General features: G+C 34.7%; 1 protein-coding gene across 4 annotated transcripts; it reads right to left on the minus strand.

Annotated features, from left to right (window-relative positions):
- Window positions 1-2,604: 2,604 nt before the first annotated feature.
- Window positions 2,605-13,470, minus strand: LOC138326908 (uncharacterized). 4 transcript variants are annotated; one of them, XM_069272886.1, is made up of 5 exons: window positions 13,175-13,470; window positions 12,611-12,706; window positions 6,417-6,603; window positions 3,424-3,491; window positions 2,605-2,748 (listed from the first exon to the last, which is right to left on the minus strand). In XM_069272886.1, the coding sequence occupies exons 2-4, from the start codon at window positions 12,689-12,691 to the stop codon at window positions 3,424-3,426; spliced, it is 336 nt and encodes a 111-aa protein (XP_069128987.1). In that variant the 5' UTR covers window positions 12,692-12,706; window positions 13,175-13,470; the 3' UTR covers window positions 2,605-2,748. The 4 variants fall into 4 exon arrangements, 2 of the variants coding, with proteins under 2 accessions (XP_069128987.1, XP_069128986.1); XR_011208974.1 differs by lacking the exons at window positions 12,611-12,706; window positions 13,175-13,470 and adding an exon at window positions 11,742-12,077; XM_069272885.1 differs by lacking the exons at window positions 12,611-12,706; window positions 13,175-13,470 and adding an exon at window positions 8,633-8,911.
- Between the last annotated feature and the right edge of the window lie 2,055 nt (window positions 13,471-15,525).

Consider the following 15,525-nt stretch of genomic DNA (forward strand, 5'->3'; position numbering starts at 1 on the left):
AACAAAAGACACATTCAAGTTACATTGCTTATTATAATGTCATCAGACATAATCAATAAATATACACATTAATATCCTTTATTTCAACTATTGAAAGACCTTTGTGAAAATCGAATAAATCTGATAAAAATCGAGAGACTCCAACAGCATTTTGAAGATATGAACATGTTAACTCAAAACATAATCGAGAAATGGTTTTGACCAAGAATAACATTTTGATTAATTTAAAACAAAATATGATTTGTGTAATTTTGATACTACAATGGTAATTGGGCACAAGTTTTCCAACTCATAGAAGTCCCCTCCCTACAGAAATCTAAATTAATTATATGACAAAGAACACAAAAATGTACTAGATCGTTGTTCTTGTACTCGCTGCTTGTACTTAAATCTCTCCATCACATCTCTGCTTGGTATCTCAACTGTCATTCTGGTTAGCTTTCTTAATTACGATTCTCTCTTCGGATCTGCTAGCATCGTAAAGGATATTTCAAGAAACATAATTTTATAATAGTTCAATATTATACATAGCCAAACGTCGAAGAGGATGGGATAGTCGAGGGGGTTAAAACCTATTGCAGTCAGTTAATATACGACCGAACATATTTGGTAATGTTTAATCTTCATCAGATAAATCTGGACTTGATCATGTAGTGCAGTATTGTTATTTTACAAATTCACTGTTTGAATATGTTATCGAGGTCATCCACTTATTACAATGTATAGAAGACAAGATCCACATCTGGGTCATTTCCGTGATAATCACATGATAGGCAGGGGGTTGGGCCATAAGATGATTTTAAGCAGAGTGAAAATCTGGCATGCCAAGTTTGTTTTTAAAAACTAGGGGGATCCCAGATAACAAACCCTGGATGGACCCTAGGTTTTTTTGAAGTTTTCCTCCATGCCACCTATCAAACAGGCATGTAGCCATAACTAATAACATATTATGATTAATATGTTATAAGACTCCACATGTATTGCCAAATATGTGTTGTTCCATTTTAAACGGTGGACCCTTTCGCATTGTAATACGTAACACACATTAGTATTATCGTTGTCCAAATATCATTATTAGATGGAACCGTTACATACCTTAACAACCAATATAAAACTGCATCCGTACGCATATATACATCATTTCATATTACATTCATGAAGGTATATATTGAGACCAAACGTTCCAATGCTGAATATTATAAAAACTTTATATATCAATATAAAAATTCCGATCTTCCTTTTAGCGTCTATGATTACCGGAATTGACCTGAGGATTGCCGAATATTCCACTCAACTTAGAGTTGGCACGGAGACGGACCCACCGTTTCTATATACACACCCTGACATGAAGTTGACAGTTTTGGTGCGCCAATATTGACGGTAAGTTAGGTTAGATGGCGTTATGTTTTGCTTGGATAAACTCATTCGTCATCATCTCCCAGACAAAACGAAGGCAAATATTACCAAGACATATTACATTATAATTTACATATCGTGTAAATCATTACTCGGTACTATGTGATAAGGTTGTGTCTTGTGTTATAATATGCAAACGGGTCGGGGATGTAGTTCACACGCTAATTTCTATTCGTATGCATAGATTGTATCCAGGCAAAAACGATTTGATATCCTAACGATCCATAAATACTATATATCGATACAAGGAGACCCCCACTGAAAGCTGTATTAGTAACATTTGTATATATTACACAGGGACCAATAGGAAGTAACTGATCTAGAATCCCACAGGGTAGTGCGAACTATTGATTACCGGAATTGACCGTTGGATTGCCGAATTTCACTCCACTATTAGGTCACGGAGCCAGACACACCGTACTCATGTAGACATCATACTGACATGAAGTTGAGCGTTTTGGCCCAATATTAGACGGTAAAGTTATGTTAGATCAGTGGTACGATAAAACTCTCACATCATATTCCAACATAGACTGGAAATATAAAGGTTTGTGTTGAACAACAAACGATTTTTTGACATAATATTCATCATATAAATTGGACATCAGGCTTCGCTTATTTATTACAAAAGTCCTTTTCCGATTTGATTTCAACATTTACACATTCATATTCTTCATTACGTTATCAGATATATAAACATACAAATAATAATACAGTGTAAAATTTACATACTGCCTTTAAAAATGCGGTACCATGAGCCCTTTGATACTTCCGTTATCTCTTTCTCTAGTCAATTTGCTTACTATTAGATGTTATCTCACCATTTCCCAAAAAATAATATTTAATGGTAGGGAGTAAGATTTTGTTTAGATAATAGCGATATGGTTATCTTTTAAAGTTATATGTCATAAAACGAGTTTGTGGTCAATAATTTCATTTTACATTTCACAGTGTTATCAAAAAAATTTAAAGTGATTTATGCAGGTGTGTTTCCATATCTTAAAATACCTACTGCATTAAAAAACAATAATTTCATAGTGCATAAACTTTTTTGTACCTAATGTTTATAAGGCATCATACATGTTTGGTTGTTTGTATGAATAATTTTCACAGCTTAATTTATCAAAACGCATGGATTTCAGACTACAGAAGTAAAATATGTCGCCAACATTTACACCCAGTTATGGCAGATGAAACTAATATTATACTTACGCTATCATATAGGCCACACATGGGTTACCATTCCTGACTGTGTCGCAAGTGTACCAACCAAACTTGACGCCACCATAAACCTTCTTCACTGGACAAAAAACTTGAAGTGAGTTTACATATCTGTAAAGTATGAACAAAAGACACCTACTGTAGAAGTGGAATTATTTGCAGCGTATACATCTTTATTATTACTTCCTTATTTCGATATTTAAATCTCTTTTAAAATGCCCACGCGCAAACATATTTACGAGTGCAAAATTTACATTTGAACAACTTTATTTAAGTTTGCGATGTGCGACAATCACCTCAACTCGAACGGTTTAAAAGCTGACTTAGCAAACACATCCTCACTCAAAACTATTCACGTTTAAAGTAAGATTTGCCATGTTTCTTTGTTCTTAGTATATATTTTTTTTCAATTTGTATTATTTTCGATAGATCAAAGCATTAAACTAATAAACATCATTTTGTTTCGTCAAATTTGGACCAAACAAAAATTTCCCTCCAATAAAACGAAATGAACTCTGACCTGACCTAAACGTCATATCATGACCACCTGACCACTATATATATATATACATATAAACAAAAAGTACAAATTTCGTTCAGGACCACCAGAGCGCCCAAATTCACACCTAGCCTTTGCTTTCGTATTCTGAATCTTGAACATATCGCTTTTCCAAGAGTATTAATACGACCTAAAGATCCACATTACAAAAATAAATAAATAAATAAATAGATAAAAAATTCTATCGGAAGAAAGATCATATTCAGCGAGGTTTATGTTTAACTTACCTAAAATACAGAGTTGATACGTTTTTTAAATCTAGAGTCTGCAAGGTATTTGTTTCCGGAATGGGGTTCTATAAAGAATAAACATTTGTAAGATAGCATTATTACAGTATTTTAAGTTTAAAACAGTATCAATGAAATTAACATAAAGTAGGGTTGTCACACTGGTCAGAATTGGCAAAGCGGTTACTCAAAAAATCTTTAAACCGAGCAACCGGCTAATTAGTAGATTTATAATTAACATCGAAATTTTATACATAACAATGATTATAACTTAACATATGTCCGGTACAGTTTTAACGGATTTTACTAATTCGACCTACAACCGTATGACAGCGTTTATAATGAAGACCATCTTGCTAAATTAGCATTTTCAGTTCGGATATTTCTAAATATACGGCTTTGTATATGAAGACCATCTTGCTAAATTAGCATTTTCAGTTCGGATATTTCTAAATATACGGCTTTGTATATGAAGACCATCTTGCTAAATTAGCATTTTCAGTTCGGATATTTCTAAATATACGGCTTTGTATATGAAGACCATCTTGCTAAATTAGCATTTTCAGTTCGGATATTTCTAAATATACGGCTTTGTATATGAAGACCAACTTCCTTAAAGGGACAATTCAGTCTAAGAGAACATTAAAATTTGTACAAATATCGGGAAAAAACCCAGTTCTAATGGAAATTAGATTAGTTAGTTTTACTGTGATATGCCTGAAAAGCCCATTATGGTGACATGTGTGTAGATGTTCAAACTCGCTCGCAGTCCGCCATTACACATTGTGGTCGAACTTCTTGTATGCCGAACCCTGTCCCTTGCTCGCAGAGTAATGCAACTGTTGTCTAGAACTTCTCAAATCGCTCTGACAGTAGTATGTTTACCTTATTAGGTGAATTGTCTTGTCTAAAAATCATTTTATCACCTTCACAGTGGTTATGTAGTTTTTTTGTTTAACGTGCGTGACTTAGGCTCGGGTATGGGTACAGCGTCCATACCTGCTGAACGTATTGATCAACGATTTGATACATTGTATTTCAACGATATTAATTAAAATACTTAACAATGTCGTGGAATTTGTCAATGTTTTACGTTATATGTTTCATAAGAAATGTAGAACAATACATTTATGCTATATTTTGCTTCTTGGTTATGTAAAAGAATTAGCCTGAGTGAATTGTCCCTTTAATTAGCATTTTCAGTTCGGATATTTCTAAATATACAGCTTTGTATATTGGTCGTAATTCCGTATCACGACTACTTTTGACAGTATATGCTTACCTATATAATTCACCTGACGTTTTCAACCGGTGTCGTCCCCCCACCCCCCCCCCCCCCCCCCCTTTTTCTTTTTTTTTTTTTTTTTTTTTTTTTTATATTTTTTAAATATTGCACATTAAACTAAAAATCGTAAAAAGCCTGGTGCATTGAGTCGTGAACAATTTTCCACAGCAAATAGAACCACAGCAAATTATCAATGTTTCCTTCAGCATAGTTAATTGTTATACACAGTCACTTTGAAACCGATATCTCAGAAATAATGTAAATACTGTATGTTTCTCTATACATTTTACTTTGTAAAATCTAGTGAATGGAACTATTTGCATAATTACCTACTTTCCTTAGGTAAAAAACGAAATTGCCCGATTCGTCCTTCTATGAGTTTCTTTAAGGGGAATTCAAATAAAGACATTGCACACTGTGCGTATACAGGTTTAGTAAAATATCCTGTCAAAGTAAAATTGTTATTTGCGACCCGCTTTATGGTCCAATTTTCATTGCAAATTGTACTGAACATCCTCGCAGTATGCACAATGAAAATATATTCAGCCAAAGTTGTAGAAAAAGTACGTAGGACTCGGGTCGCAAATTTCCTCAACAATTTTACTTTGACATGATAATTTATATGTGGAGGACACTTATGTCCTAAAAACAATTAGATCAATTAAATTAACATAACATACCGAATAACACAAGTTTAGTTGTACATTGTAATTATTAATGATGGACTGGAGGCTTCAGCCAATTATATCAAATGTCTAATTCATATGATTTTACCAACACGTACAATAGCAGGACATAGAACAAATACTTATAATGAATGCAGAGCGATGGTATCGTTTAAGTTATATTTCAAAGTTCCAGCATAGTTCAATAGTTAAGCGTTTCATTACAACATAACCTTTTAAATGGACTGAAAAAACACACAAAAATGCTTGAGTAAACATATTGTTACATGGTCTTTTATGCATTGTGTAAAATGTTGATAGGTAGGTGATAATACCCTACATCCTCAGTGTATTTATTCTTTGTGACTTTAAGCGCATCAAAAAATAAAATACAAAACAAAACAAACTTCAATGAACCAACGGCATTGTGCTCAATACCAAGGTCATACAATACATGACAATAGATTGGGAACATTATGGGAGATTTTATCGGATAACATATACGAAACATAAAACCTCATTACAATGTATGTGTGTGGCCTATTCCACATATTATATATCATGTACATCAGTTCGACCCGTCTTTATTATAATGTCACATGGAGGTAATATAAGATACCAATCGCTGTATATATCATTGTTCTAAGCCAAAATGGGGAGGGGGAACTACAATTAATCTTGCTTTTAGAAGTTACAGCAAGAGAATATTTTTTTTATTTTATGTATGCTTCTCGAATGAAGTATTATATGCATAAAGCGGCCATCACGGGACTAAATATCAGGCACAAAATACGTATGGTGTTAAATTCTAAGATAATATCAATAAACAACAAAACTAAGCTATCAAAATACTTCAATGTATATTTAGCTGTAATCATACTAACCGCTTTTCGCGCTAATCTATTTTCTAAGTCCATGCAACATTTATTACGAATGCGCGAGCCCATCACTATGATGACCTATCAAAAATCATTATTTTGCGCTATTTGGTTGCGTCAAATTGAGTACGTTTACATTAGAGACATACTAATGATGCTACTTACCTGATCTGTACTGGGAAAGAAGACGTCCCTCCGCAAGACTTGGGCCATTGATGCCTGGATTGTGCTGACTACGTGACGGCGGTGAAATAGCACTATAAAGCATGCTGCTATTATTATAGTAAAGATGAGAAAGTTCCTCCGAGTGGTTTTCGCAGCCATAATCAAAATTTTGTAAGAAAGGCAATATCTGAAATTTAACAACATATTTTAAGTACTATCAAAAACAACAATATAGTGTATTGTATCCAATCTATTTGAAATAGGGATGGTTTACATCTCACCATCAATGCTTTTGACATTTTGTTAATTGCATTTCATCGTTGAGTTTTATTTGTAAATTTTTAATAAAAAGGAAACGTTTTTCATTTTAAACACAAACTAAGAAGCATAATCACAATGACAGTATTTAGCACTTTGTGCAAGCCACACCTGCATGCTTTGGTTTGTTTATTTTACGTTCTATTATCAGCCAGTGTATTTGAAGGACGTGCCAGGTTTGATAGTGGAGGGTCACCGGAGTACCCAGAGAAAAAACCACCGTCCCGCAGTCAGTTCCCAGCATCCTGCACGCTTCCTTCACACTGTTCTCCGTGTTTCCCAAATCTGAACCTAACACTCTCAGCAAATCTTGTATGGTGTATTTAGTTCAGCTCTAATGTACAAAAACAAGGAAGATTCACATTCCTGTCGAGTGCCACGATGAGGAATCGAATTAGAGTCTCCGGCGTGAAAAATCACGGCCCTGGACCAAAGAATCATGCGCTCCGGCAGCTGAGTGATAAAATGTAAATGCAACACCGACCAAGAATTCAATTTTATTGAACATCATATTCTATACGTCACTTTTGACGTCATATGATAACAAAACAATTAAGGATTAAAGTATCTTTCTGGTTGTTTTATCGAAGGATAAAGTTGAGTAGGGTATCGATATTTGGAATGGACCGTGAATTATTTTTTCCATAGCTCATATGTTCTTCGGTCGGTACTTAAAACACTAACAGTTTCTGATGAGGACCATCATGTATATATATTTATCCGCGTGTCTCAAAAATGCCCGTGTCATACTCAATTTATCGAGAAATAAAGTTCAGTAGCCTTTGGTTGAAATCAACGGGGTTTATATTATCAATTCACAACTGACTGTAAATATTGAACTATAATGATATTTAATCGATTGAAAATTAAAATTCAAACCTGGTAAATGATATACGCCGTTACATTATGAGATATTAAAAAAAAATTATTGTATTCTTGTATCAACGAAAATTTCATGATACATAAAGAAATTTATATTTACTACTGAATAGTTTTGTTCAAATTGAATGTACTTCAGTGTGTGGCCATGTATCAGAAAGAGTAGGTTGGCCCTTTTAACGTTGTACTAACGATTCATTTCGTTCTGTTCAGGTATCAATATTTTGCCGTTTTTTTATGTTTTGAGTGGACAGATACCATTAATACTTCACATGAATATTCCTCCTATTCTCAAATAGAATCCTTTGCAAAATAATGAACTCATATTTAATGAATGACGAAAATGTGTCACAATTTCAAGCATATTTTATCCGCATGGTGTCTGTTTCTGTCATTCTGGTTGAGGATGACAACCTAAATGTCAATATTAAAATAATATTGAGTAAATCCATGCCAATACACTGGCGCTTGATTAATAGTCAATACATTCGACATTTCGTGAAATCGGACACAATTAACAATTATCGTTATGATTGCAACCTTGACTTTACCCCCAAGTCGTCATCCTTCTCTTTGACTGCAAAAGCTACTTACTTTACACAATTACCACAATTGAAAAGTTTTAGCTTCTAATTTTACTTTAAGATGAAAACATTCAAAATAATCAAAATAATTAATTGCATCCCGAAAAAAATACGTGGCACTGTGTCATAATGAAAAAAAGTACTGATTGTGCTTGCAGCAAAAGCAAATATATAATTTTATATATTTTTTGTGTTAATTAGAAATACATGTATTTATACACGATTAAACACCAATTATTGTTCAAATGATGAGTAACGTTTATACTCTGTCGGCAACGGAGCACGTTTAATTGGATGTAACGTTAACAGACTTGTCACATTCCAAGGAAGGGAATAAACATCAACAAAACGTATCGAGCTTTAAAACAAGAGGCGCGATTATATGGAAAAAACCCCACTATTTATAGCCATCACAATGAAACCGATATTGCTTACCTCATATTGGCTTCAAAAATTAAGTGATCCTTCTAAAACAAGACCATTTTTTAATATATAGTAATAAAACTAGTTCCGAAAACCGATCCTTCTGAATTTTGTCACAAATGTCTCAAATACACCCAGTATTTACTTCTCTAACCCGGACTTCACTTAAATAGAATGAAAGTTTCCCGACCGTGACATCAACAGCGGTATGTATTATTGTTGTAATTATTTGTCTTAGGTTAAACGTCTTATTTTTACAGCGGACAATAAAAGTCTTAAGGAAGTTCCATTGTATTTTCTCACTGGCTAGTGTCAAGGTAGACATATGTCCCTATCTTAAAAAAACTGTAACAATATATATTTATATGTGGTTATGATATTCAAAAGCACAATGTGAACAATAATTGAAGTTTGTTTGTTTGTTTGACTATTCTAATGCATAATCACGCATTAGTACGTGACGGCCGTCCAAAGGCTACAGTGGTATCCGGAACTGGGAAAATCTACGGCGTTTTTCGTTTAAGCATTGCTAAGTATTTTTTAATTCTATCGGGATAGCGGATTCTCACAAAAATTTGCAAACAATTTTTTTTTCATAACCCGATAAAATTAAAAAATACTGACATCAATACTTATAATAAATTTTATACTCTATTTGATAAAATGAAGTATGTTTAAATGTAACATTATAGTGGTATTTCAAGGGATTCTTTTTTTCCGAATCAATACGCAACGTCAATGTCTCTTTTGTGACGCCACGATTATATCGGGATTTCGCGCCGTTCTCGGATATTTTTTCATAGTGGTATGCAAAAAAATATTGGTCAATCAGAAAGCCAGATTTGGTATGAAAACAAAGAAAAATTAAATATATCAAAATCACAACAACACATTGTGTAGACACATTTTATGAAATTAAAATAGGCTTTTAGCCGATTTTGATTTTTTCCTGTATATAAGCTAGGGGCGGTCGCTGTCTTGCATTTCACGAAGGCGGTCAGGTGTGAGGTCGATCGTGATCGGGCGGTGATACATTATGTGTGTACATTGATGGGGATTAGAAATAATAATATGAAACAAAGACTATGTTTGAAAAAAGAAAATGTTAAACCGGTGTATATGGGACAAAACATGCAGATTTGTTGCAATGCACTTCTAAACTTAATTTAAATGTTCAAATTATAGTAAAACATCAACCCAGGACTTTTATAGCATCAAACTTTAAAATTACTGTACATCGTAAGTTAAACATATTGTTTATAAATTCAATATTATGTAATTTTGGTATCTGTTGTTATCCTGAACCAGAATAAACTTATCTCATCTTTAGAACAATGGTATCGCCTACATATATGAAATATTTGCTCGATATCATCTACAACTGCTATAATTCCTGATAAATCATAACCAAAAATCAATTGCTAAGTTTTCATTTATCCCTTTTATTGCCATTGCATTCAAATTTCTACGTTGCAAAAGCTCAATAGGTTCACGACCATTGAGCTTAAGGACACACAGATGTACAATGTGCAATACAAATATGTTGTAGATTTGTTCAGGAAAACAAATTAACCTAATTACTAGTTATGTTTGACTATTTAACTGAAACTAGATAAGTATCGCTACCTTATCGGGTTTAAAACTTTGACATTGTTCCATTCAATAATAATATCCAAAACCTGATCAAACCTTTGTAACAGAAATATATTACTCAACTAAAGCATTTTTGATAACAATAGCACACATGCTTGAATAAGTCTATTCTGCTTTGTTATTTCAGTATGGAGCAAACATGTGGCACTATTGCGCTTGCAAAGTGTGCCCCATGGAATGGTAGGGAGGTGTTGTAACATGCAAACTAGATGTCCGTCCACCTAAAATACCCCACGACAACCCTTTTATGAAAACCACAGGCTGATATTGTCCTAAAAAATCGACGTTTGAATTCAGCGACGTAATTAAGGAGTAGGTATCAATACAGTCATAATTAATTTTACCAGCTTTACCAGATTCTGTATGACTGATTTTATTCGCTAGTGATTCAATTTAGCTAATTAAGTTAAAAGGTTTGCAATTGAGATTGAAACAAAATACTTTAATGAAATATCAGATTTGAAGAATCGTTAAGATTCTCCACCGCTGACGAACGTTTCCTCTTTCAAAAACAGGAGCAGACGAATTAGTATTTTTCTTCAGTTACAAAAGTAACTTACTTTACACCGGTACCCCCATTGAATACTTTGAGCTTCTATTTTTAATTGAAATTAATAACATTAAAAATAAATAAATGCGTCCCGAAAAAAAGTCGTTGCACTATGCCCTAATATGGAATGAAGTACTGATTGTGCATGCACCAAAAGCTAAATAAAATATTTTAATATGTATTTTTGTGTTGCTTACATATATGAATATAATATAAATACGATTATAAGCGTACATCAGTTGTTGTTCAAATGATATGTATAGTTTATTCTCTTGTTCCATATCAAAGGAAATGACAGTCATTTTTTATCTCTTTCTTCCTGGATACGACCAGACTCGTCGACTCCTATATGGAATGACCAATTTCAATCTTAGAATTCAATCACATGTGAGATGCTTCAATGCCGAGTGTAAACGATATGCATCATTTGAACAATAAGTGGTGTTTAATCATGTGTGTATATACATGTATGTCTAAACAAACAACTCATAAACAGATAATTACATATAAAGAATTTGGAACGCAATTAATTATTTCTAATTCGCCTGCTCCTGTTTTCGTTGAGAAAAATACCAATTGTATAAGAAAACTTGATTTGCATTCGGTACACGCACACACAGTAGGTTATTCCATATGGGACATAGTGCTATGGATTTTTTCCGGACGCAATTGAATATTTCTTATTCGCCTGCTCCTGTTTTTTTATTAAGAAAAAAAATACGATTTGTTGGCAATGTATCATCTTAAAGATTGAAAGATAAACCCAAGCGAAAGCTAATTGAAAGTGATAGGGAATCCATATTAAATGCACATGAGTCGCATCCATGTCTAAGTGTTTGATCTTTGACCTGTATAAACAAAAACAACAAAACAAATCAAGGAAAATAGTGTATGCAGCAAGATTTCCGGAACAGTTACCTGTGCAAGAATGTCCTGCAGGTAGGGCGTTAGAATCGTTCCTGCTCCCCCTATTGCATGAAAGTAAAAGGCGACTAAATTTAGGATCTTGTCTTTTCTCTTCTTCCTTACTGAATTTATCTTTCCTAATGCCTCCCTTGGCACTGCCTCACTTTTGGCATTGAGTTGACCGTTCGCCGCTGTGAGGAAGGCTCTGGGTTCTCTCCCCTTGTCGAGACACACTAAAGTCTATAAAAATGGTAGTTTCTGCTCCTGCTTAGCGCTCAGCATACAAGGAGTGGAACGACTGGTTCGCCCGTTGTCAGTTTAATGTGACCAGGTAGGGTGTGTTGCTTGGTGTCTAGGGCGTTAGAATTGTACCTGCTGCCCCTATTGCATGATCGTAAAAGGCGACTAAATTTAGGATCTTATCTTTTCTCTTCTTCCTAACTGACTTTATCTTTCCTAATGCCTCCCTTGGCACCGCCTCACTTTTGGCCTTGAGTTGAGCGTTCGCCACTGTGAGGAAGGCTCTGGGTTCTGTCCCCTGGCCGAGACACACCAAAGTCTATAAAAGTGGTAGTTTCTGCTCCTGCTTAGCGCTCAGCAAACAGGGAGTGGGGCGACTTGTTCGCCCGTTGTCAGAATAATGTGACCGGGTGGGGTGTGTTGCTTGGTGTCTTCGGCGGCATGCTTCAGTGATATAGCACTATAAAAAGGACAACAGTTCCACTACACAGGAGACACAACATGAATATACCGCAGTCTCCTAAAACACGCACCTCGCACAACATACACGCAACACATCGCATACATGGGAGGCCGTCCTTACATGACCATAGCTGTTAATAGGACGTTGATTAATCAAACAAACAAACAAACAAACAAACCTGTGCAAGATGAGACGTTTCGATCGAGACACTATACAGTTTAAGTATGGGATTGAGAGATATGGCAAGTTCCTTGTCCATTTCCCGAGGCTCCACCTATTTTAATATACCGATACATAAAAAAGCTAAGATTATACGCTATATCAGTGTCGCGTACGTCCTGGTAGTTCAATGGCCATTATAAATTGGGGAAAAACAGTATTTTACAAAGACTATCCTTCCGGTTTTTGCCGGACTTTATAAACCCAAATAAGGTATTTTTATATTAAAAGCAGTAGTAGACGATTTAGTATTGTTTTCAGTTACAAACTTTCCTACTTAATACCATTACCACCATTGAAAAGTTTGATCTTCTAATTTTACTTCAAGATAAAACTATTAATTAATTGCATCCCGAAAAAAATCCGTAGCACTATGTCCTTTATGGAATGAAGTACTGATTACGCTTGCACCAAAAAGCAAAATAAAATCATTGGAGTATTGTTAATGCTCTGTCGGCGATGGAGCATCTTTAAAGACTGTGTAAAAACATTCCAGTCTAATCAACGTTTAGATGCTACTTACCTGATATTACAACAAACGCCCAACTTCAATGATCTAAAATCATTGTATATGTGTTTAGCCGCCCTCCAATAATAATGTCCGTGTGGTTGGTAGAGCCAAAACTTTTCAATACACCAGGTATGTGTTGGTGCTATCACTCAAGTATTGACATCTAATTTGTTTCCTTGATCACGTCTACATTTTTCTTGCTAATAATGTAATTTGAACTCTCCTACACAATAGACAGTGTGTGTCTAATTACTATCCATGGCATGCGTATTGACTAAGTAGGCTTACCCCATCCCCGTCAATATCCAGGTCTCGCCCCAGTGATTGTCAATGTAGTATTTTTGTGAAAAATTTAAATGGCGATAAAAATCGGTCGATTATAATTGCGCCATTACTCAATCTATTCAAACTTATAACTAAGAAAAACATTTACCCTGAACTATTTACACTTTACAGTTAATTTTGTGAACGTTAATGTTGTTTAAGGGGTATTGGTTGGGACAGTCAGCCATTTTGCTATCCAAAATATGAAAATTGAAAAAAGTCCCTTATACATGGTTATTTTCATAATGCTTGCAAATGACTTAGTCTATGACGATAAACAGTGTTGACACGCTAATATAAGAAAATAATGACTTTGTTGAAAGATTTTTTTGTGTTTTTGTACTAGTGCCGAACTGCATACATACAGCTTCGCACGACACATTTGAAAAAAAAAAATTCAAAAATACACAATTAGAATCTCAAACATATTAGCTATTGGAACCTACTTTAATTTTAATAAATTTTTGTTTAAAACAAAAAATATCTATTTTAGGTCACCTGAGACGAAGTCTCAAGTGACCTATTCTAATCGCCTTGTGTCCGTCGTCGTGCGTCATTCGTCGTATGATCGTAAACAATTTACATTTTCGACTTCTTCTCCAAAACTGCTGAAGCAATTTCAATGAAATTTTGCACAAACCTTCTAAGGCACAAGGCCAATCAAAATTGTGAATTATATGGTCCCCACCCTCCAGGGAGCTATGGGAGTGGCTAAAAGGGGTAAAATTGACTAAAATTTCAAAAATCTTCTTCTCCGCTCACAGATGTGATGGAATTAAATACTCTTCATAGATAGAAAGGTCTCAAGGTCCTTTACAAAAAAATGTGAATTACATGACCTTGGGGTCTCAGGTTTCCCCCTGGGGAGGGGGTTAAGTTTACTATACTTTATATAGGGAAAACACATTTTTGAGTATTATTTGATCATTTGTAATAGGAAATGAGTCAAATATTGTCAGAATTGTCTGTATGAGATGGCCATTGAATCCTATTAACCAATTTTCCATGACTGACCCAAAGGGGCCTTAGGGGCGGGGTTAAAAGGGGTCAAATAGGCTCTAACTTCAAACATCTTCCTCTGAAATTCTGGAAATGGTAGAAACACATACTCTTCATAGATGGAAAGGTCTTGAGATCCTTTACAAAAATTGTGAATTATATGACCCTTGGGGTCTCGCGTTTCCCCCTGGGGAGGGGGTCAAGTTTACTATAGTTTATATAGGGAAAACACATTTATGAACATTTTTTGCTCAATTTTCTTAGGAAATGAATCAAATTTGTTTAGAATTATTAGTCTGAGATAACATTTTAATATCATATCTATATTGGTCCTTGTCAACCCCCTCGGGGCAGAAGGGCGGGGCCAAAAGGGGCAAATAGGCTCAAACTTACAAAATCTTCTTCTTAAATACTGGAAATGGTAGAATCAAATACTCTTCATAGATAAACAGGTCTTAAGGTGTTTTATGAAAATTGTGAATTACATGACCCTGGGGTCTCACATTTCCCCCTGGGGAGGGGGTCGAGTTTACTCTAGTTTATATAGAGAAAACACATCTATGAGCATTGTTTGGTCAATTTTCATAGGAAATGAATCCAACTTGTTTAGAATTATTAGACTGAGATAACGTTTTAATATCATATCTATATTGGTCCTGGTCAACCCCCTCGGGGCAGAGGGGTGGGGCAAATAGGCTAACACTCTGAAAATCTTGTTCTTAAATACTGGAAATGGTAGAATCAAATACTCTTCATAGATGGACAGGTCTTAAGGTATTTTATGAAAATTTTGAATTATATGACCCTTGGGTCTCAGGTTTCCCCCTGGGGAGGGGGTCAAGTTTACTATAGTTTACATAGGGAAAACACATTTTTGAGCATAATTTAGTCATTTTAATAACAAATTAGTCAATTGTAGTCAGAATTATCCCTATGTGATGGCCATTGAATCTTATTAACAAATTTTCCATGACTGATCACCAGGGGCCTTAGGGGCGGGGCCAAAACGGGTCAAATAGGCTAGCTTTAACTTCAAAAAT

This window comes from Argopecten irradians, chromosome 7 (genome assembly GCF_041381155.1).
Source record: "Argopecten irradians isolate NY chromosome 7, Ai_NY, whole genome shotgun sequence".
In the NCBI taxonomy this organism is placed as follows: Eukaryota; Metazoa; Mollusca; class Bivalvia; order Pectinida; family Pectinidae; genus Argopecten; species Argopecten irradians.